This window comes from Chiloscyllium punctatum, chromosome 37, assembly GCF_047496795.1.
Source record: "Chiloscyllium punctatum isolate Juve2018m chromosome 37, sChiPun1.3, whole genome shotgun sequence".
In the NCBI taxonomy this organism is placed as follows: domain Eukaryota; kingdom Metazoa; phylum Chordata; class Chondrichthyes; order Orectolobiformes; family Hemiscylliidae; genus Chiloscyllium; species Chiloscyllium punctatum.
In genome coordinates, this window is record NC_092775.1 from 26610129 (window position 1) to 26633048 (window position 22920).

At 40.8% G+C, this 22920-nt stretch overlaps 1 protein-coding gene across 6 annotated transcripts in view; it reads left to right on the plus strand.

The window, feature by feature from the left end:
- Nucleotides 1-22920, plus strand: part of ptprt (protein tyrosine phosphatase receptor type T) — a 1418554-nt gene that overhangs the window by 882451 nt on the left and 513183 nt on the right. For all 6 annotated transcript variants that reach the window (XM_072556501.1, XM_072556497.1, XM_072556496.1 and 3 more), the window contains exon 9: nt 15544-15653. In XM_072556501.1, the coding sequence (XP_072412602.1) occupies nt 15544-15653 (110 nt within the window). The remainder of the gene's footprint in view (nt 1-15543; nt 15654-22920) is intronic.

The following is a 22920-nucleotide window of genomic DNA, read 5'->3' on the forward strand; positions in this document are numbered from 1 at the left end:
CAGCAAGAAGGCTCTACTTTAAGGTGCAAAGAATGGTTCTGAGTCCACTTGTGGGTCTTGGCCAGACGTTTAGGTCAGAGGAATCTGCAAACAGGAATTTCAAGTTGTGGATCTGTTCTCTGGAGTTTAGAAGAATGAGAGGTGAACTCATCAAAGCATGTCAGATTCTGAGGGGACTCAGAGGAGTAGATGCTGCTGGTGAAGGTGAAGTGGTATGGCAGATTGGTTAGGGTAGAGTGCTAATTTATGACTAAAATTCAGCTTGAGATATTGTTTTCTTGCACTGTAGAGCAGCAAATGGAATCAAATATGTGATTTGAGAAAGTTCAAGACAAAATAGCAGCAAGTCCACAAATGAGAAAATAATGATGAGACACTGAATATAAGCATTAATGATCCCAGAAAGATAGCAAGAGCATCAAAGAGAAAGTCGAAAGATAACTTTCTAAAAGTTATTCAAATCAAAACAATTAGTTTTCCAATTAGGGAAGATAGTTAGGCTGGAGAAATATTAGCCCCTTTAAAAGTGATCAGATGATATTGTCAATGAAAATAGGGAAATGGCAAACTTATTGAATAATTATTTTGCTTCAGTATTTATAACAAACAGATGTCAGCCCGCAAAACAACCCATGGTAATATTGAGTGAAGAACAGGGCCTCACTAAAACTGATGTCAGCAAAATAGCACTAAAGATGGAAATAATAGCACTGAAGAGTGACAAATTCCAAGGACCTGATTGTTTTGATCTTAGGTTTTCAAAGAAATTAAGTGACAGTATTGCCAGTGTCCTAGCTTTCAAAATTCTCTCACTTCAGGTGAGAGATGGAAATCAGGAAATTATAAGCCATCTAGCCCAGAAAGCCTGATGACAAAGGGTAGAATTGGAGCCATTCTTTACACTGTATTATAGGCTTTTGTTTATAGTGGTATTCTTTACATTACATTCATGAGAGAGCCCACATAAGACAACTTATTCACTATTAGCATTCACCATTAGCAGAGGGATTGAATTCAAGAGTCGTGAAGTGATGTTGCAGCTGTACAGGACTTTGGTTAGGCCACAGTTGGAGTACTGTGTGCAGTTCTGGTCGCCTCACTTTAGGAAAGATCTGGAAGCTTTGGAGAGGGTGCAGAGAAGATTTACCAGGATGTTGCCGGGAATGGAGAGTAGATTGTACGAGGATAGGCTGAGAGTTCTCGGCCTTTTCTCGTTGGAACGGCGAAGGATGAGGGGTGACTTGATAGAGGTTTATAAGATGATCAGAGGAATAGATAGAGTAGACAGTCAGAAACTTTTTCCCCGGGTACAACAGAGTGTTACAAGGGGACATAAATTTAAGGTGAAGGGTGGAAGGTATAGGGGAGATGTCAGAGGTGGGTTTTTTACCCAGAGAGTGGTGGGGGCATGGAATGCGCTGCCCGTGGGAGTGGTAGAGTCAGAATCATTGGCGACCTTTAAGCGGCATTTGGATAGGTACATGGATGGGTGCTTAATCTAGGTTAGAAGTTCGGCACAACATCGTGGGCCGAAGGGCCTGTTCTGTGCTGTATTGTTCTATGTTCTATGTTCTATATTCTACATGCTTGCATAAAGAAGATTTCACTATTGTACATTATAAACATGCATCTCTTAACCCAATCTCTGAATTTAGCTCTGATCCTGTCTTGGAACACAAGTGAATTTCCACTTAATGCTCATCACCTGCACAGAACTAAACACAACTAATGCTATTGTCAAGCTTGACATCTTCTGTGTGCAAATTACTGATACCTATATTAAAGTTAGGATGACTGAACATCTTGTAAATTCTCAGCTAATCAAAGAAAGCCTGAATTTGTAGCTGCAAGAATGGTGGTTAGGCCAGTTATAGATTACTGCGTGCAAGTCTGGTCTCCCTGATATTGGAAGGATGTTGTGAAACTTGAAAGGGTTCACAAAAGATTTACAAGGATGTTGCCAGGGTTGGAGGGTTTGAGCTACAAGGAGAGGCTGAGTAGACTGGGGCTTATTTTCCCTGAAGAGGCTGAGGGGTGACATTAGAGAGGTTTATAAAGTCATGAGGGACATGGATAGGGTAGGTAGGTAAGGACTTTTCCTTGGGGTGGGTAAGTCCAAATCTGGAGGGCATAGGTTTAGGATGAGGGGGAAAATTTAAAAGTGATCTAAGGGGTAACTTTTTCACACTGAGAGTGGTGCATGTATGGAATGAGTTGCCAGAGGAAGTGGTGGAGGCCGGTACAATTACAACATTTAAAAGGCATCTTTATGGGTATATAAATAGGAAGGGTTGAGAGGGATAAGGGACAAATGCTGGCAAAAGGGACTAGATTTATTTCGGATACCTGATCAGTATGGACAAGTTGGACCAAAGGGTCTGTTTCCATACTATATATCTCTGCGACTCTATGGCTTTCAAACGCAAAACATGTCTCATGTGCGCAATTCCAGGTACCATATCTTGGGAAAGATACAATGGTTTTTGAGGGAATGAGGTGACATTTGCTTAAATGGTATTTGGATCCTTGGGGTTAATTTACAAAGAGAAACTACACAGGAAATCAAGTGTGTATAAGCAGAATTCAGAAAGATAAGGGTTGATTTTACAAAGTTATTTTCAAGGTAATAAGAGGAAAGGATTGGCTGGATAGAGAAAAATTGTGCTGGTTTGGGAATCGAGAACAAAGAGACATATTATTTTTTTCTAAAAGAAAGATCCATTACTTTTAAGAGTGACATTTGTAAATACTTCTATACACAATGGGTGCTAAAAGCTTGGCATTCTCTTCCACAAATGACAATCACTGCTAGGTCACTTGTTAAATTTAAAATTCAGATTGATAGATTTTTATAACCAGAGATATTAAAGGATGTAGGGGAAAATGAGCATTTGGAGTTAGGTCATAGATCAACTGGGATCTGATGGAACATTCAATGGCTTAACCCTGTTCATATATTTCTATTTTTTGTGCCTTATGTCACGATTAAAACTGATTTTACTCATATACTTATAATAATTTTGCATCTTTACATTCCCTGAAATTTCAATGCTCTGCAATGTTTATTGACAAATAACTAGTTTTCTGTTGAAAATGATCTTTAACAATTGTCTGCTGTGGTATACTAACAGCATAAATGTTGATCAACAATAATCTACTGAAAATACAGTTTTAAACAGGAAAGTGACATTAATATCCTAAGATAGATAACTTTAATTTTAAACGGAAATATTCATACAATTGAAGCAATGTTTCCTGTTGTGCTAATCAACCTAATTTACATGTTTTGTTTCAGCAGAGAGTATAAATCATATTTAGCAATCTTATTTCTATAGTTTTAAACCAGTAAAAGTGCCAAGACATTGCTGTTTAGGAAAACACATTCTGAAGATAGACTTTTTCTATTTTTTAAAATTACACATACATGTACATTTTTTTTCTTGAAACACTGAAGTCTTGATGTGTGGATACACCCACAGTGTTGTTAAGAATGGAGTTCCAAGAAGTCAGTGAAGGAACAAAGGAACAACAATATAGTTCCAAGTCAGGATGGTGTGCAGCTTGAAGGTGATGATGTCCCCATATATCTGCTGCCCTGGACCTTCTGGTGACTTGCATATATATTATTAAACAAATCATGTTAGTGGTGAATGTCTTTCCAAAGAAAATGCTCACGTATTAGGGCAATTGTTTCTTATTACTAATCATTTGGCTGTTAGAATCTGAGGCAATTTCTACCTTGATTAAACTCTTGGTTGGAGACATGAGGATTATAGTTGATGAACAAATATTTTCTGCAGAGAGCGTTTGTTGTAATTTTCCAAATGGTGAGAGTCCTTGTTATATATGCTATAAGATGGAATCCCATCATAAACCTTAAATTAACATCTGTAATTCTGATTATGACCCTCATCATATGAAACACTTGCACTTAGAAATAGTTTTGAAAGGGAAAATTCCATGTTAATGAAGTAAAGGGATTAGTTATTTTAAATGCTAATCTAGTCTTTTTCTGAGGCTATTAAATCAAAACTAATTCAATATATGGAGGCAACTAAATCGATAAATTATAAAATACACTGTCCTATTGAAAATGTTCACATTGTCTTTGTAGATACTTGATACAATACAAAAATCATAACTGAAATAACTGGAAATTATAGAAGAAAATAATGTTTGTGATGCAACTGGAGATGAATGTTACATGGTGAATACTTGAAAAGTAAAATATTAGTTGTTTCAGATTTGCAGAGAGGTATTTTATACCATATCAGATCTATATCCATTAAAAATAAATGTAGAAGTGTATAGCCACAGAAAAACAAAGTTAGGTGTAGAATAGATGTGTTTGCCATGTCATAGCTATTTCATCAAAGGTTGACAGTAAATCTAATATTCCTTTCAACACTACAAGATATCTAATTTTTGCGGTGCCTGCTTTGTCTGATGTTATAATTGGCTGTATTGGCATTGAGTGTGACATTAGATAAAAAAAATCGTAAATGCCAGCTGATTGCTTCTCTGATTAGACAAAGTCACATAACATTGTCTTGTGCTTCAATTAGCAAGATAATTAACCACGCAAGCTGCTTTTCTAAAGAAACACAGATATAGGAGAGGCAATGATGAATGGATATATTTGATGTTTAAAAATAGAAAGTAAAAATAAAAGCTACAGAAACATTAATTGTATGTATTATTGAGCTGTAATTAAAATTAAAGCAGAGAAATAGAAGAGAAGCTAAGTAAGAACTGATGAGACAAAACTAACCAGGAAAACATGAATAATATTGATGTTTTACATCTTAATTTTCATGTAGTTTTTTTATATTGTGACATTATTAACAGATTAATGACATTTTGGCTGACTTTCCAAAGATCTGGCTAGCCCAGGCAATCTCAAAACTCAATCATTGCCACTCCGATACCACCCAATGCCTGGAGGAAGAATGCCTCATCTTCCGCCTCGGGACTCTCCAATCCCATGGCATCAATATGAATTTCACCAGTTTCCTCATTTCCCCTCTCCCCACCTTACCCCAGTTTCAACCTTCCAGCTCAGCACCCTCCTCATGGCCTGTTTCATCTGTATATCTTCCTTCCCCCCTATCCACTCCACCCTCCCCATCAACCTATCACCTTTACCCCCACCTCCATCCACCTATTGTACTCTCAGCTACCTTGCCCCATCTCTACCCTCCTCCCATTTATCTCTCCACCTCCAAGACTCCCAGCCTCATTCCTGATGAAGGGCTTTTGCCTGATCCTCAGATGCTGCCTGTGATTTTCCAGCACCACACTCTTGACTCTAATCTCTAGAATCTGCAGTACTCACTTTCACCCAATCTCAAAACTTTTGTCTAACTTCCAGTCTTTCAAGAGTTAATTATATATTTTTGGCATTTGATCTTGATGATATTCGCCCTGAATCTTCTCCAGGGGAGGAGCAACACGAGTGGCTCCACTAATCTCCAACCATAATGACAAATCTGTTCGAGTTGAGCAGAATCATGGAGAGCTGGGAGTTGCTGCATTGATTTCACAAGACAGAACTTCCATTTTGTTGTTACATAGGCCAGGGAAAATGATAGGGTGAGACAGTGTGTTTCATTAAGCGGAGAGTTCCTACTCCTGCACTACAGTTGAGACTCTACTTCCTGGGGAAGCTGGTACATCAGTGTACCAGCATCCGTGTCAAGCGAATTGCAGTTGTGGCATGGACCTCTAAGACCTCCAGGAAGTAAACCTCCAGTACTTATTTTCCAAGTGATTTCTGCAACTGATTAAGTTCTTTGTTTGTTGAGTCATAGAAGTGTAGCTAAGGGACAGAACAGATTTTATATATCTCATTGCTGGGAATAGGTTGTAACGGTCTCTCTGCCTGGTTTTCCATTGTTAGAATGTGAATCCGACAGAACTCAAGAATCCAACAAGTTGACACTGTATTGCAGAATACAATGCATCTTTAGGAAGAACTAAACATGAGCATGACACAAACCTTCAGCAGCTCATGGCAGTGGTAATAAACGTACTTCAAAAGTAAAATATCAAATCTACGTGAGCCAAATCAACTTCTTTTGTTCAGTCTATTCAACAGTCAGTATTAGAACTGTTGTTATCAAAATAGAAGATGTACTAACGATGGCCAAACCGAAAGATAAAGTTGATTTACAAAGGTGTTGCAGTTTCTTTGATGTTTTATCAGATTTTGTAATCAAGGAATCTCCTGTTTAAGATTTCCTTCACAAAAACATGCCATACATATGGCAGAAAGCTCACCAACGTGTATCTTTAAGCTAAGGTAAGAGTGACTGCCCTTGACATCAAGGCAATATTCAACTGAATGTGACATCAAAGAGCTTTAGCAAAACTTGAGTCAATGGAAATTGGGAGGGAAAGAAATCTCGGCTGGTCAGAGTCTTTCCTGACAAAAAGCAAAAGGCTGCCATGCTCCAGGACATCTTTGCAGGATTTTCTCATGGTAATACCTTTGGCCCAACTGTCTTCAGCTATGTCTTCAATAACCAAAACTCCATCCGAAGGTCAAAGGAAGGGATATTCATTGATGGCTGCACAATGCTCAGCACCATTTTTGCCTGCTCAGATACTGAAACAATCCACGCCCAAGTGCAGAAAGACCTGAACATATCGGGCTTAGGCTGACAATTGGCGAGTGACATTAGCATCACACAAGTGCCAGACAATTACTATATCCAACAAGAGAGATTCCGACCATTTTCCTTGGCATTCAAAGTCATCACAATAACTGAATCCCAACTATCAATATCCTGCACTACAGAAATTCACCAAGACTCCTTAACCAATAGACAATAGACAATAGACAATAGACAATAGATGCAGGAGTAGGCCATTCTGCCCTTCGAGCCTGCACCGTCATTCAATATGATCATGGCTGATCATTCCTAATCAGTATCCTGTTCCAGCCTTATCTCCATACCCCTTGACTCCACTATCTTTAAGAGCTCTATCCAATTCTTTCTTAAAAGAATCCAGAGACTGGGCCTCCACTGCCCTCTGGGGCAGAGCATTCCACACAGCCACCACTCTCTGGCTGAAGTAGTTTCTCCTCATCTCTGTCCTAAATGGTCTACCCCGTATTTTTAAGTTGTGTCCTCTGGTTCGGCACTCCCCCATCAACGGAAATATGTTCCCTCCTGCCAGAGTGTCCAGTCCTTTCATAATCCTATACGTTTCAATCAGATCCCCTCTCAGTCTTCTAAACTCAAGGGTATACAAGCCCAGTCGCTTCAGTCTTTCCGTGTAAGGCAATCCTGCCATTCCAGGAATTGCCCTCGTGAACCTACGCTGCACTCCCTCAATAGCCAGAATGTCTTTCCTCAAATTTGGAGACCAGAACTGTATACAGTACTCCAGGTGTGGTCTCACCAGGGCCCTGTACAGCTGCAGAAGCACCTCTTTGCTTCTATACTCAATCCCTCTTGTTATGAAGGCCAGCATGCTATTAGCCTTCTTCACGACCTGCTGTACCTGCATGCTTGCCTTCATTGACTGGTGGACAAGAACACCCAGATCTCTCTGAACAGCCCCTTTACCTAATTTGATACCATTGAGGTAGTAATCTGCCTTCCTGTTCTTGCCACCAAAGTGGATAACCAGACATTTATCCACATTAAACTGCATCTGCCATGCATCTGCCCACTCACCTAACTTGTCCAGGTCACCCTGTAATCCCCTAACATCCTCATCACATTTCACCCTACCACCTAGCTTTGTGTCATCAGCAAATTTGCTAATGTTATTACTGATACCATCTTCTATGTCATTTACATATATTGTAAAAAGCTGTGGTCCCAGCACGGATCCCTGCGGTACCCCACTGGTCACTGCCTGCCATTTCGAAATGGAGCCGTTAATCACTACCCTTTGTTTCCTATTAGCCAACCAATTCTCTATCCAATCTAGTACTTTGCCCCCAATCCCGTGCGCCCTAATTTTACTCACTAACCTCTTGTGTGGGACTTTATCAAAAGCTTTCTGAAAGTCCAGGTACAGTACATCCACTGGATCCCCCTTGTCCATCTTCCGAGTTACATCCTCAAAAAATTCAAGAAGATTAGTCAAGCATGATTTCCCCTTCATAAATCCATGCTGACTCTGTCCTATCCTGTTACTATTATCCAGATGTGCCGTAATTTCATCCTTTATAATAGACTCCAGCATCTTTCCCACCACTGAGGTCAGACTAACTGGTCTATAATTTCCTGCTTTCTCCCGCCCACCCTTCTTAAAAAGTGACACAACATTAGCCGCCCTCCAATCCTCAGGAACCAACCCCGATTCTATTGAACTCTGGAAAATAATCACCAGCGCATCCATGATTTCCCGAGCCACCTCCTTCAGTACCCTGGGATGCAGGCCATCAGGTCCCGGAGACTTATCAACCTTCAGACCTAACAGTCTCTCCAACACCAAATCCTGGCAAATAGAAATTCCCTTAAGTTCAGGTCCTTCAGCCACTGTTACCTCAGGGAGATTGCTTGTGTCTTCCCCAGTGAACACAGATCTGAAGTACCCATTTAATTCCTCTGCCATTTCTTCGTTCCCAGTAATATATTCCCCTGTTTCTGTCTTCAAGGGCCCAATTTTTGTCCTAACCATTTTTTTGCCTTGGACATACCTAAAAAAGCTTTTACTATCCTCCTTTATATTCCTGGCCAGTTTACCTTCGTACCTCATTTTTTCTCTGCGTATTTCCTTCTTACTAATCCTCTGTTGTTCTTTAAAAGCTTCCCAGTCCTCCGTTTTCCCGCTTATCTTTGCTAAGTTATACTTTTTCTCTTTTAACCTTATATGTTTCTTTACTTCCCTTGTCAGCCACGGCCGCCCATGTCTCCTCCTGGGATCTTTCTTCCTTTTAGGAATGAACTGATCCTGCATCTTCTGCATTATACACAGAAATATCCGCCATTGTTCCTCCACGGTCTTCCCTGTTAAGGTATTGAACCATTGAACTTTGGCCAGTTGCTCCCTCATAGCTCCATATTTCCCTTTATTCAACTGAAATATTGTCACTTCCGATTGTACCCACTCCCTCTCAAATTGCAGATTGAAGCTTATTGTATTATGGTCACTACTTCCCAATGGCTCCTTCACTTCGAGGTCACTGACCAATTCTGGTTCGTTACACAATACCAGATCCAGAATCGCCTTATCCCTGGTCGGCTCCAGCACCAGCTGCTCTAAAAATCCATCTCTGAGGCACTCCACAAAGTCTCTTTCTTGAGGCCCGATACCATCCTGATTCTCCCAGTCTACCTGCATGTTAAAATCCCCCATAACAACTGTAGTAACATCTTTGCGACAAGCCAATTTCAGCTCCTGATTCAACTTACCTCCAACATCCAGACTACTGTTTGGGGGCCTGTAGATGACTCCCATGAGGGTCTTTTTACCCTTAGTGTTTCGACCAGCGCCTTCCAAACCCAAACCACTACCATCTAGAAGGACAATGGAAACAGATACATGGGAACACCAACACCTGCAAATTCCCCTCCAAGCCAATTGCTATCTAGGCTTGAAAACATAATAGCATTCTCCAGTGTCACTCGGTCAAAATACTGGAATGTCCTTCCTAACTGTATTGTACATGCACCTGCATCAAATACACTACTGCATTTCAAGAAGGCAGCTTACTATCAGCTTCTGAAGGGCAACTGGGGACAGATAATAAATGCTGGATCAACCATCTGTGAATTAATAAAACATTCAAAATTTCTCTCTCATCCACTAAATGGGTAATTCGATATTCTGATCTTGCTAAGCTCACTACATTGAAGTTGATGCTGATGCCATTTTGTGCATGCTGTTTATTTTAGTCCATATAACAGGTACCACAAATGATCAGGTTCTTCTTGAGTCAGATATCTTAAAATTTATTGATAACACTGGCTATTAACGAGGCTGTGATACCACAAACTTACCACAGTCTGGGCTTCATGCTTAATTATATGACTGTACATTATAGATATATGACTAACTGACGATGTTGACACTGATACAAAGAGAGAGAGATACGACCTGTGCCAGAATATCACACACCGAATACCCTATAACTATCTGAAATATATCAGTATATCCACTCTGGAACCTAAGCCATAACATGTAAAATAACTGCACAGAGGCCAGTACCATATCACCAAGTCACCCTTTATTTACATGTGCACAGTACATGAGCTCTGACCAACCAGCTCAGAGCCTGTCACTAAAATAAGCAGACTATTTTTTTTTGTGCACGAATCTTTATTCAATTTCCACCACCAGGAGGATATGAAAACACCCAAGTGGCAAGTAACAAGCACTGCCCTTCACATCAAAGGGCAATGCTGTGTGATCAAAACAGTGAAGGGGAGGGTAGGGACTAAATCAAAATACAGTTGGAGGGAGAAATAATGCACTCCACTCCCTGCGGCGCCCACCTCTCCCTGAACAACTCCAGGGTGTTGGTGGACACCGCGTGCTCCTTCTCCAAGTACACCCAGGCTCTAACGTAACCGCAGAAGAGGGGCAGGCAGTCGGCCCTAATGACTCCCTCCACGGAAGCAGACTATTTATATCTGTCAGCCAGGGCTCCCTGATTGGCCCAGGTTAACAATGCCAATCACGGATCTCATAGTAAATGAGATCCACCTGGCCATGGTTCCAATCACTACAATATACATCTCCCTTTGCCTTTAAAGAATGGGAATCCTTTTTCTTGATAACATATACAAGAATATGTACACATATATATATATATATATATAAATATATATATCTACATTGACATAATACCATACATAACACATGACCAGATCTGTTCCTTATACATTTATCATGATCCAGCAGTGTAGCTTCACTTTGCACAGTGGTAGCTGTTGTCATGGATGGCTACGTATCATTTGTCAAAAGTCATTTTTTGGCATGATATCTTCAGTACTGGAGTCGTCATCATGTATGATAGCTGGTTGATAGTATGCAATTCTTCACAGTACTTGACCATTGCTCATTATCACAAGATATGATGTTGGCTGGACACAGCAACAGGGTAGGGGATGGTGCAGTGGGTATGTCACCAGACAAATGATCCTGAGAGCCAGCCTAGTGCTCCAGAACGTGGGTTCAAATCCCACTGCAACAACTGGGGGAGTTTTAATTCAGTGGGCGGCACGGTGGCACAGTGGTTAGCACTGCTGCCTCACAGCGCCTGAGACCCGGGTTCAATTCCCGCCTCAGGTGACTGACTGTGTGGAGTTTGCACGTTCTCCCCGTGTCTGCGTGGGTTTCCTCCGGGTGCTCCGCTTTCCTCCCACAGTCCAAAGATGTGCAGGCCAGGTGAATTGGCCAGGCTAAATTGCCCATAGTGTTAGGTAAGGGGTAAATGTAAATGTAGATGTAGGGGTATGGGTGGGTTACGCTTCGGCGGGGTGGTGTGGACTTGTTGGGCCGAAGGGCCTGTTTCCACACTGTAAGTAATCTAATCTAAAATCTAATCTAAACATATATCTTTCTGTGAACCTTTTGTCTGTTCTAAATTCTTAAGCTTGTATACTTTGTCCTGGTTCAAGTTGGGATTTGGTCTGCATGTCATTGGTCATACTCTTGTACCGTTTCTACCTTTTTTCCAACAATGTGTTATGTACATAAGGCTGGGTGATGAGGTGCATAAAAGGGACAAATTACACAGATTTATCTACATGTAGATAGGCTACAACACATACATGTAGGTTGCAGTCATATGTAGGCCACACTGAGGGAAATAGCAGATTTCTTTCCCAAAAGATATTAAGGAAACAGATTTTTAGATCAATCGACATTGCTTGCACTATTCTACATTTCTATTGAATTCAGATATCATCACTTGTCACAAGAGAATTTGAACCCATGTCCCCAGAACATTAGCCTAGGTTTCTGGAATACACATCTAGTGACATTACCACTATGCCAGCTCCTCCTTTAAATTATATGCAGGTTGTATTCACTCAGATACTGGTAGAAAACTCCAATTTTCAACTTGAAAAAGCAGGTACCCAGCAATTGCAAGTTACTAGCATCTTCCCCAGACATCCATCCGTGCATTCCCCAACATCTTAGGGCATGTTCCATGGAAGTTGGCATCAGAAAAGCACTAGAATCACACATTATCATGGTCCATCTCACACTGACTTCTGATGCAGTTCAACACTTTGCTATTGCATTTTGGAAGTCATCGACACTTTCCATTGCAATTCTGCTGCCAAGCCTCTTTGCACAAAGGGACAGGCACCTAGCTCATGCATTGGAACAAAATGCATCTCATAGGTCTTATGTTAGCAGTCATTGTATTCTAGTGCTCACTTAGTCAACTGCTCATAGCATCTCTGCCTTACCTTTCAGCGCAGAAAGAAAGCCAGGCAGTTGCTATGTTTGTGAGCAATGATCAGTCAATAGCATTGTGCTGTGGCAATGTCATTCCTACATCATAGGAAGCAGCTGATGTGGTGAACACGTTGCATGTGCTTCAACCAAATGACCATATCTTAAATTCCAAGTGGAATGCACCTTAGTTCAGTCAATGTGGGTGACAGTCCATCTTCAGTCCGAAAATGTGGTGAAGTATCTCAGGTGAGTAAGTAGGAAGCTCAGACAGCAATAAGGATTAGTAATTTGGGAAAATGGGGTGGGTGAGAGCTGTTGAGGGAAGTTACTGCATACAATATTGAAAGTGATCAACCATAAGCTTTGGTGGGAGGTGGAACTAGAATGAGTGTGACATAGCTGAAAGACGGTGACAGCACTTACCCTTGTGAAGCACAGAAAGCCATTACATTTTTAATGGTCCTGTTGCATGTTCCTCTGAACCATGGATACAGCATCATATTCAAAATTATTACCGCTCCTCCTGGAAATGGGGACAAGAATTTAACAATTATGACCACATTCAAAAATTCAGTAGTCGGCCAAAGTCTGCCAGTAGTGAATTGACCACCCATTTTACATCCTGCCCAATTTGCATTTCCGCTGATGAAAGGGAAATCAGTTTACTATTCTGCCTCGAGGTAAAAGTGAATGAATATATTCCCAGCACTGCTATCCTGCCCAGCTCTCCAGCACAGGAGGCATAATTTCAATCGTCAATCATAGTGAAAATGATTGATCTAGTAAATTTAATGCAAGGCTTGTGCCTGTTTGATTGCTTGCAGATTTACAATAACCTATGTTTGTGTCTTGCCACACCACTAAACAAATTAATGCTCTTTCTTTGTCAATAATTTTGCCAGTGTCAGTAAGTCTTGCTGACTGCTTGCCATACAGTGGGTCATTCCTTATTTGCAAGCTATCTTTGGTTTATAGCCATCACCCTTTTAATTACACTTTTTTCTCCTGTGCTGCATAAATGTCATGAATAATTTAATAATAGCTTGTGTAATGTCAAATTGATTATCAAATATTTGAATAAATTAAATGAAAATACCTCACTCTGAAGGCTTCTACCAACAGGTGTATATATTAGAATTTAACTGAACATATTAGCAATCTTTCATATCTATTCTGACATTCGAGATACAGTGAAATTACTTAGAAGTGTATCATGATTTATTTGCTGCTTATGGACAGAAACTAGTGAAGTATGTGGCAAACAAAGTAGTGAAAACACATTGGGGATTTTAACCTTACTCACACAATGAAAACATGGAAAATGGACAGTTAAAATGTACTAAGTTTCTTAAATGGGGTAAAGGTAGCCAGATTTTGCGATTTCTCCAGAGCATATTCCAGATGCCGAGGAGCCAAATTCATCGATGTTATTAACATCAGGACAGCATACTCATTTCCGCTGAACTGAGTAGGAATGTTGCTATGGCTTTCTTATTCAGCTGAATACCGAGATAAAAGTCAACTTGAGATTGTGTTAGATGTTCCATTTGTCCATTTAGGAAATGATAATGATACCCAGTTAGAGTTGCTGTCACTTCATAGTATCATGAAGCTAGATACAGGAAACTAACTGAAACCAAGGAGGTAGTAAAGATTGCAAATGCTGGAAGTCAGAGTCAATAGATGTGAAGTTGGAAGAGCACAGCAGGTTAGACAGCAGGTCTGAGGAGCAGGAAAGTCAACATTTTGGGTTGAAATCCTTCGTCAGGACTGATTTCAGCCTGAAACAATAACATTCCTGCTCCTTGGATGCTGTTTGATCTGCTGCGCTCTTTCAACTTCGCATGTATTAATTGAAACCGAGCATCTGTTGGCAGTTAAACTCTGTCCCCCACCCCTACCAACCCAGTTATAGTGCTCAGTTGAAGAAACAATGTTTAGATAAAGGGCTTTAAGAGGTGCAGTTACATTGTTAAAAGGTTTTACACTCTCTAGTTTGTACAAAGTCCATGGCAAACAGTACAATGTAAAGGGTATGACTCCAAAGCATGTACAGAATCAAAGGGACCTGGGTGTACATGTGCATAAGTCATTAAAGGTAGCAGGATAGTTGAAGACACATGGTTAATAAAGCACACAGTGTTATAGGCTTTATTAATGGAGGCATACAATACAAGCACAAATGGTTAATGCTGATTTTTTTAAGACATTAGTTAGACCTCAGATGAAGTATTACATACATTTCTGGATGCCGCACTTCACAAAAGTTGTGAACTTTTATTGGAGAGAGTGCAGAGGAAGACCACAGGAATGGTTCCATAGATGAGAAAGTTCAGCTAAACAGATAAGTTGCAGAAGGTGTGTTTGTTTACCTGTGCGGGGGTGGGGGTGGGGGTGGGGGTGGAGGGGAAGGCAGAATAAAAGATTTGCGAGAAGTTTTCAAAATCATGAGGTTTCTGTACAGAATAGATAGGGACAAACTGTTCATATTCATAATGGATCAAGAATGAGAGACTTAGAGAAGCAAATGTGAGATGAGAAAAAGACTTTTTCACGCAGCAAGTGGTTACAGTCTGGAATGCATTGCCTTGGAGCTGCCATTCAAAAAGGCCTTAGGTGATTGTTTCTATTCAAACAATATGCAGGATTATGGATGGTAGGCAGAAGAATAGCAATAATTCATGATAGTCATCTGGAGAGTAGGTGCAGACACAATGGGCTGAATGACCTCTTCGTGCATTCTAACATTTCCATGTTTCTCTTAGTGACTGAAACTGCTCACAAACGCTATTATCAGAGAATGATTTAAATGGATTTTATTTCCTTGATACTTTGTGTCCTTGTATTTGACAATTGCAAAACAGATCATTTGCAACTTTGTATTACTTACAGCAGTGTTTTCTCATCACATTGCTGATTCCCTGTTTAAGATTCATACATTGACATTTACTGAGGTATTCAATAAGCGATGCAAAATGACTTGAAGAATGGACACCTGGGACATACCCAAAGGGATCAACCATAAATGAGTATGAATACATTTTAGAGACAATTATAATTGGAAATGATTTTGAACCCTTAGAAACCATTTTCACATTGAATGAAGCTTCCTTTTTTGTAAACTTTACTGATTCTCTTTCCCTTTATTATTAAATTTCTTCCAAACAGTGCCTGATCTGGTGCCCTTGGAATCAATTCAAGGAGGTCCATTTGAGGAGAAGATATATCTACAGTGGAAACCACCGAATGAAACTAATGGAATAATTACCCTCTATGAGGTAAAGTATCATTCAGATATCAATCATCTTTTCTTGCCTCTAAGGTTTTTGATACTTTTGTAGTTGTAGGGAAGTACTCTCAGAGCACTGAAAGGATTGAAGAGTGTTTTCTAGTCAATGACATTCATTATTGTAAAAACTAAGCCATAGCAATACCTGATATAACAGAGCTAATTAAATCTGGATTATTGCTTAAACATATACCTCTGTTCCATTGGTATATTTGTAAGATTTTTACATTCGATTGTGATTCAGGCAGACGTTCACAGTTACAGCCCAGTATGAATGATATCAATAAAATAGTTTGGTTTAGCTGACACTGTAATCTTCAGTCCATGGTAACTAATAGTGCTGATGAAAACAGTGATGAACCCTGAAACATTGGAATTGTTTTTAATGCTAAATATTACATTGCAGAGTTTGCAATCTTAAAAATGATATATCTATAATTTTCTTTCTATTTTAAAATGAAAGGAATTCTAGGATTATTTTCAGGAGTTAATTTCATTAGTTCATTTGAAAATTACATCATATGTTCTTGACAATAAATAAGATAGCTCCTGAAAATGGCCAAAGCTTGATTAACTTGTGGCATTGATTGATGTGCAAGTAGCACAACAATTTTGTGCTGTCTTTTCTTTAATCTGATATCTGTGAACAGAAAAAACTAACCGTGCTGTTCATAAGTTGCACACATCAGCAAGCGGTCATAACATCAAAACTTCTTGCCACCAGCCCGTAGTCACATGGGAAACACACTGTGGCTGGAGAAGGTGCTATTGAGTTGCCCAATAAGTTGACCAGGGAAACAGCAAGGAATAGCACAATGGAGGAGACACTATGCCCCAATGTTTTTGAATGTTTCACACAAGGTATTTAGTGGACGAAGAAGGAGGAAGTAGAAATATCCTGGACCTGCAAGAGGCCCTCCAACCTGCAGTTAAAAGGGAATGGGATAATATTGCTGTGGCAGTAAATACCAGGAGTCAAGCCCCTAGAACAGGAATGCAAAGTTGCAAAAACAGAAGATGCTGGTTAAGCTCAGCAGGTCTGGCAGCATCTGTGAATAGAAATCAAAATTAACTTTTTGGGTCTGGTGACTGTTCCTCAGAATATTGCAAGCTGGTCAATAACCTCACATGAGGAGTCAAGGTCATCAAATGTATCTTCAAATATCAAATCCTCGCAAAGTGAGCCAATGCATTCACCCACTCGTTGATGTTTGTGGCTTTTTTAAAAAAAAAGTTAACCTTGTAGTAAGGCTGATGCTGTGATGATCAATAATAGAAGGAAGGTGAGGGTGAGGTAGAGGACTGTTGGCGAATGAAGTAATGTGATTACTTTTGTTGGTGTCACATTCAGATAACTCTCTCAGAAGCAACCCATCCAGAAAGGAGTTCTCTAGCTTACCTTACATTTTCCTTTTCTCCTTCATCCTCATGCTCCTGCTGCTCCATTCCTCATCATATAGCTCATAGCAATGGCTGTCCCCTCAAGTGACAAGTATTTTTCAGCATCTAGCAGAACATCATGAAGCAGCTACGCAGGCAGGGATTCCAAAGTGACTCCCTACCCATGTTGCCACAGTGCTGTGCCTCCCACTCAAAATGATCCATCACCCATCCCACTTGCCTTTGTGATGGAACCTGCCAGAATTGACACCTGACCACCAGCCCAAATCAATCCAGACCCACATGCCTCTGTCTCAAAGGCCGGGGAGTTACTGGCCAATCAGAGTCATGCATAGGCATCCTTACTTCAGTCTATTATTGACCAAATAGCCATGGGACAATCAGTGTATCTCTGAGCAGTGTCCCCTTCAATATTTTAGTGGAAATGGTTTCTGAAATCCAGAGCCTTAGATAATTCAGTCTATTGTTCAGAAGTGGTCTTTATTATCTCAGTTTGTGTGACAGTATGGTTTTCATCATCTGTATGTTGTGCGCATGTGTATGAGTTGTGCAATCATGTCATGAACCATATCATCATTGGACGGACTTGGTCACCCAAAGACACTTTTCAATGGTGGCCCAAAATGCGGTTGAGGTAGTGAACTGTGACAGAATCGGGACATGATGTGGAGGAGCTGGTGTTGGACTGGGGTGGACAAAGTTAGAAATCACATAACACTAGGTTATAGTCCTACAGGTTTATTTGGAAGCACTAGCTTTCAGAGCGCTGCTCCTTCAACAGGTGTTCGTGTCTGAATAAAGGAGCTGAGCTCCGAAACCTAGTGCTTCTAAATAAACCTGTTGGACTATAGCCTGGTGTTGTGTGATTTTTAACAGAGTAGAGACAATATGACTTCTGCCTGAATTCCAAGTCTTGATCTATATGTTTTCTTGTTTGTTGTCACACAACTGCCGACATTGAGGATGTGAAAGCATTTTCAGTTCCAGTGTAGAATAAAGTTGACATAGAGGACCCACAAAGCAATGTACACGTAATCAGTGGCTCACTGTTTTCCTTCCTAGCCTCACTCCTACCAAGCCATCTCTTCCTTAGGAATAACCAATGTCAATTGCACCCAACAGCTCCATTGGAACCCTTCTCAACTTAATCGGAAAACTGTTTTGTTCGTTATAAACAATCTGAATTACGATGTTGATCTTTTGTTAATTTATTTTAAAATGCTGTTACAGTTTCTACCAGCATATCCTAATTATAAGATTCTTTGCCTGAGCAGTATTTTAATCAGTTACACTCTCAACAAAATTGTGTGTTCATTCTACTTGCTCGTTCTGCTAAGGGAGAATTTAACTTAGTTCTCTGGATAAGAAGCTGTAGTGACCACCTCTACAGAACACTGTGAGGTGTTACAGATATCTCCAGGTTGAAGATGGAAGGATTCACATACACTGCTTAACTCTGGAGTTGCAACAAATTTCAATGAGACTATTCTTATTGCAATTTTGATTACTCACACATTGCTTCAGTTGGGATTCAGGTAGGGGAATTGGTTCCTGAAAAACCCGAGCAAATATAATCATCTGAGGCTCCTATTCTTTGTTCTCCTCTTTCCTCTTCCATGAGTTTATACTATTCTCATGGCTCCTTTTCTGGCCATGGGAAATGCCTGTTTTCAGTAGTACATATATCTTGAAACAACTGGTTTATGCTGAGACTTTGATGTCAAGAAAATGTCTTTTAGCTCCTGGCACTCCACTCTGTAAATCCTTGCAATCTGAAAGCACTCTAAAAGCACCAAATTCTTGCTCAATCATAGCAACAACCAGAAGACTTCATTAATCTGCAAGTAGCTGATGTTCCTTTAAACAATAATGATGGCATGTGGGGATAGGACTTTTCTGCCCTTCAACCCATGTTCACTTGTGTTAGTTAGTTGGAATATTGAGTTTCATTTTCTTCTGACCCATTCATGAGTTGGGATGTGAGCATTGCTGCCCTAATTGTCCTTCAGAAACATAAAACACAATGCCCATTTTTGAAAACACTATTATCCCACTGAGATGAGATATATGCTTAACCAGCTGATACTTGGGTGGTGTTGCTGAAGGTAAAAAAATTTGTTGACAGTACTGTTCATGTGCAAAATCTGCATAATATGGCTTAATCAGAATCCTTTATTGATATTGGAATAATGAGGGTACTTAAGTGTTCAGACAATCCTTTTTTTGAACAAAATGACTTGATATCAATTCATTTTTGCTGATGATGTTCATTTCAGTAAAAAAAACTCTTAAGGTTTTACTTTGTATGCATATTTTTCAGTTTCTTGTGCTGCACTCAATAAGTCAATATATCAAAACCTATTCACACTCATTTATTTAAAATAATTTCAATAAAGAATATATCCATGTGTTTCATTCTGAATTTTGTGTTTATTGTGGTGAAAAGGAATAGTGCTGAGAAATGTAACATTTTCACTCTTCAGCGATACAGTTTAGATTACTTACAGTGTGGAAACAGGCCCTTCGGCCCAACAAGTCCACACCGCCCCGCCGAAGCGTAACCCACCCATACCCCTACATCTACATCTACCCCTTACCTAACACTATGGGCAATTTAGCATGGCCAATTCACCTGACCTGCACATCTTTGGACTGTGGGAGGAAACCGGAGCACCCGGAGGAAACCCACACAGACACGGGGAGAACGTGCAAACTCCACACAGTCAGTTGCCTGAGGTGGGAATTGAACCCGTGTCTCCAGTGTTGTGAGGCAGCAGTGCTAACCACTGTGCCACCGTGCCGCCCACTGTCATATTCCCTCAAGTCAGGAACAGTAGTTTATTTGCAAAGCAAAATTCCTTCTTGTCTGCTCTAACTATTCAACTCAGACCTAACCTCGAATAAAAACCTTGATTGTACTTCTGCGTGGTTAGGTTGACATCACAAACTAACATCCATATTAATTTTTAAAATTATGTACTCTTTGAGTGTCAAAAACAGAAATTGCTGGAAAAATTCTAACGATGGGTCACTGGACCTGAAACATTAACTCTGATTTCTCTCCAAAAATGCTGCCAGATCTGCTGAGCTTTTCCAACAATTTCTGTTTTTGACACTCATAGAGTACATAGTTTTGAAAATTAATGTTGTTATGGACTAGGCCAGACCACTCAAAACATTCTTAAGCAGGCAGCTGAGACCATAACTTTGCAATTTGTTTTGGTAAGTGTACAGTAAAAATTACCCGGAGTAAGTTTACTAGGTTGACTACCAGGTTTTAAAACAGACAAAAATATATTCACAAAATTACAGAATGAAACAGAAAGAACAGAATATAGAATACCTACTGAACTTAGTCTATCCAGAATAGACTTAATTATGCTGTTGTGAATGTGCACAACAGTCCCAATAAACAAACCCCTTAAACACAGTAAGAATGAAACAGAGGCCTGCAGGTCAAAGTTGGAAGCACAGAAGGAGAGAAAGTCTAGCTGCCTGTTTCCACATAGCCCACTGCTGAACTGACTCGAACTTAACTTCAGTTTTCAGGACTGACCACTCCCCTTTCATTATATAGGTCACTTCTAAAACATAAAAGCTTTGACCAAAAGTCTCATCCATTTCCATATAAACAAAAATGCCTCTCAAGACCCTTTTATCTCTGTACCAAACCAGTCAATTCAAAGCCTGAGTGGTTTATGACCCCTCTGAATAAAATCAAAGCCACAGTATCCTTGAGAAAAGCAACAGCTTTTAGAAAAAGGACGAGCTTTGTGACAATATGGATGTTAGAATTTGCTGGAAAAGTTCTGAGCATGGGTCACTGGTCCCAAAATGTTAACTCTGAGTTCTCTCCACAGGCAATTTCTGTTTTTTGTTTCTGATTTCCAGTGTCAGTAGTTCTTTCAGTTTTAAATTTCCTTGAGTGCAATTGGCAACTGAGTGGGAAATAATGGACCTTAGTTTTTTGCTGCATGTTTGCCCATTAGGAAATGAGTGTAGTGCTGGAAAAGCACAACAGGTCAGGCAACACCCCTGGAGCAGGAGAATCGATGTTTCAGGCATAAGCCCTTCATCATGAGCTTTTTCATAAACCCTCCACTCTACGCTACCAGCCATGCACTGCCATCTACTCTACTTGCAGTCAGTCCTACCCCAGCTGAGAGCCACACTTTCCTAGACCTGCAGCAGACCTCTATATTTCTACATGCTCAGGATTCATTTGCTCAACAAACGGTATTTCTCTACTGCATCGGACATAAAAGAATTGTAAGTAAAACAAATTTTCATGCACTTCTCTCCATACATGGATTCTCTCGGACCTTCCAGAACCTTCTCCTGGCCTCTGGAACCTCCGAGACGCCATTAGCCATGCAGCCGTTCCTTCCACGACCGCAGGGGCTATTGATGATGTCACTTCCGCCTCCGACACTGCCGCACGACGCGCAGCCACTGCCGACCACACCACCTCCGAGATTACCATCCACCCAACCACCTCCACGACTGGCGAGAAGACTACCGCTGCCCCGACCACCACTGACGCCGCTAGATTCACCAGCACAGATACAATACCTGCCTTATACATCACTTCCACCCCTGCAGTTGCCACTGCAGCAGTCACTTCAGCCCTGCTGGAAGGCCCTATCATTGATTCCATTTCCACTGCTAGTGACATCACCAACCCAATACCTAACAGTAATGTTGCCCTCGTCACACGTGATGTCACTTCTGCCCCCATTAACACAGCCATAAGCACCACTTATGCCCCCTTTGTAAGCGTCACTTCAATGGGGGTGACATCACTCCTGACCCTTTAACCACGCCCCACTCAAGCAACTGTCTCCATCCCCACCTCGAGTTCTAGCTCCCATCCCTGCCATGTTTTCACCATTCCCCCAGACCTTGCCCTCACTGAGGACGAACATTTAGTCCTCAGTAAAGACCTCACCTTTATCCCTGTATAGTTCCAGATTAATGAGTTCAACACACGCTGCGACCTTGAACGTTTCTTCTGCCACCTCCGCCTCCAGGCCCACTTTTTCAACAAAGACACTCGCCCATCCACCGAGGACCCATTCTCGCACCCATTCCGACACACCCCATCCACCTGGATACCCCATGCTGACCTGTAACCTGCCCTTGACCTCTCCCCTTCAAACTGCCACCGTGACATCAACCATCTCAACCTGTCCAACCACCTCACCCACTCCAACCTCCCACCCTTACAACACGCATCCCTCCACTCCAACACCAACCACACCATCAAACCCACAGACAAGGGGGTCACAGTAGGAGTGTAGCACACCGACCTCAACACCATTGAAGCCATGCGCCAACTCGCAGACACTTCCTCCAACTGCTCCCTGGATCATGACCTCACCTCCCATCACCAAACTATCATCTCCCAGACCATCCACAACCACATCATTTCTGAGGGTGTCTCATCCAATTCCCTGATGAAGGGCTTATGCCCGAAACATCGATTCTTCTGCACCTCCGATGCTGCCTGACCTGCTGTGCTTTTCCAGCACTACACTCTTGACTCTGAGCTCCAGCATCTGCAGTCCTTACTTTCTCTGCTTAGGAAATGGTCTATTAGAAAACTGAAAAAGGCAAAGCTCACTTTGCATGATACCTTTAGAGCCAATTCAGAACATACAATGCAGAATTTTGTGTCTCGACACAGAGAATCTATATTCTAAACTAGGAAAATTAGATTATTTATTTCATAGTTGGTCCAGAGACTACAATGAATAATTTATTTTTTGTGAAAGGTGAAAACATATTTGGATGGGAGCAATGTGAGAAATAGAAAGGAATAATATATTAAATCTGGCTTTGTTTTCAAAGAAACT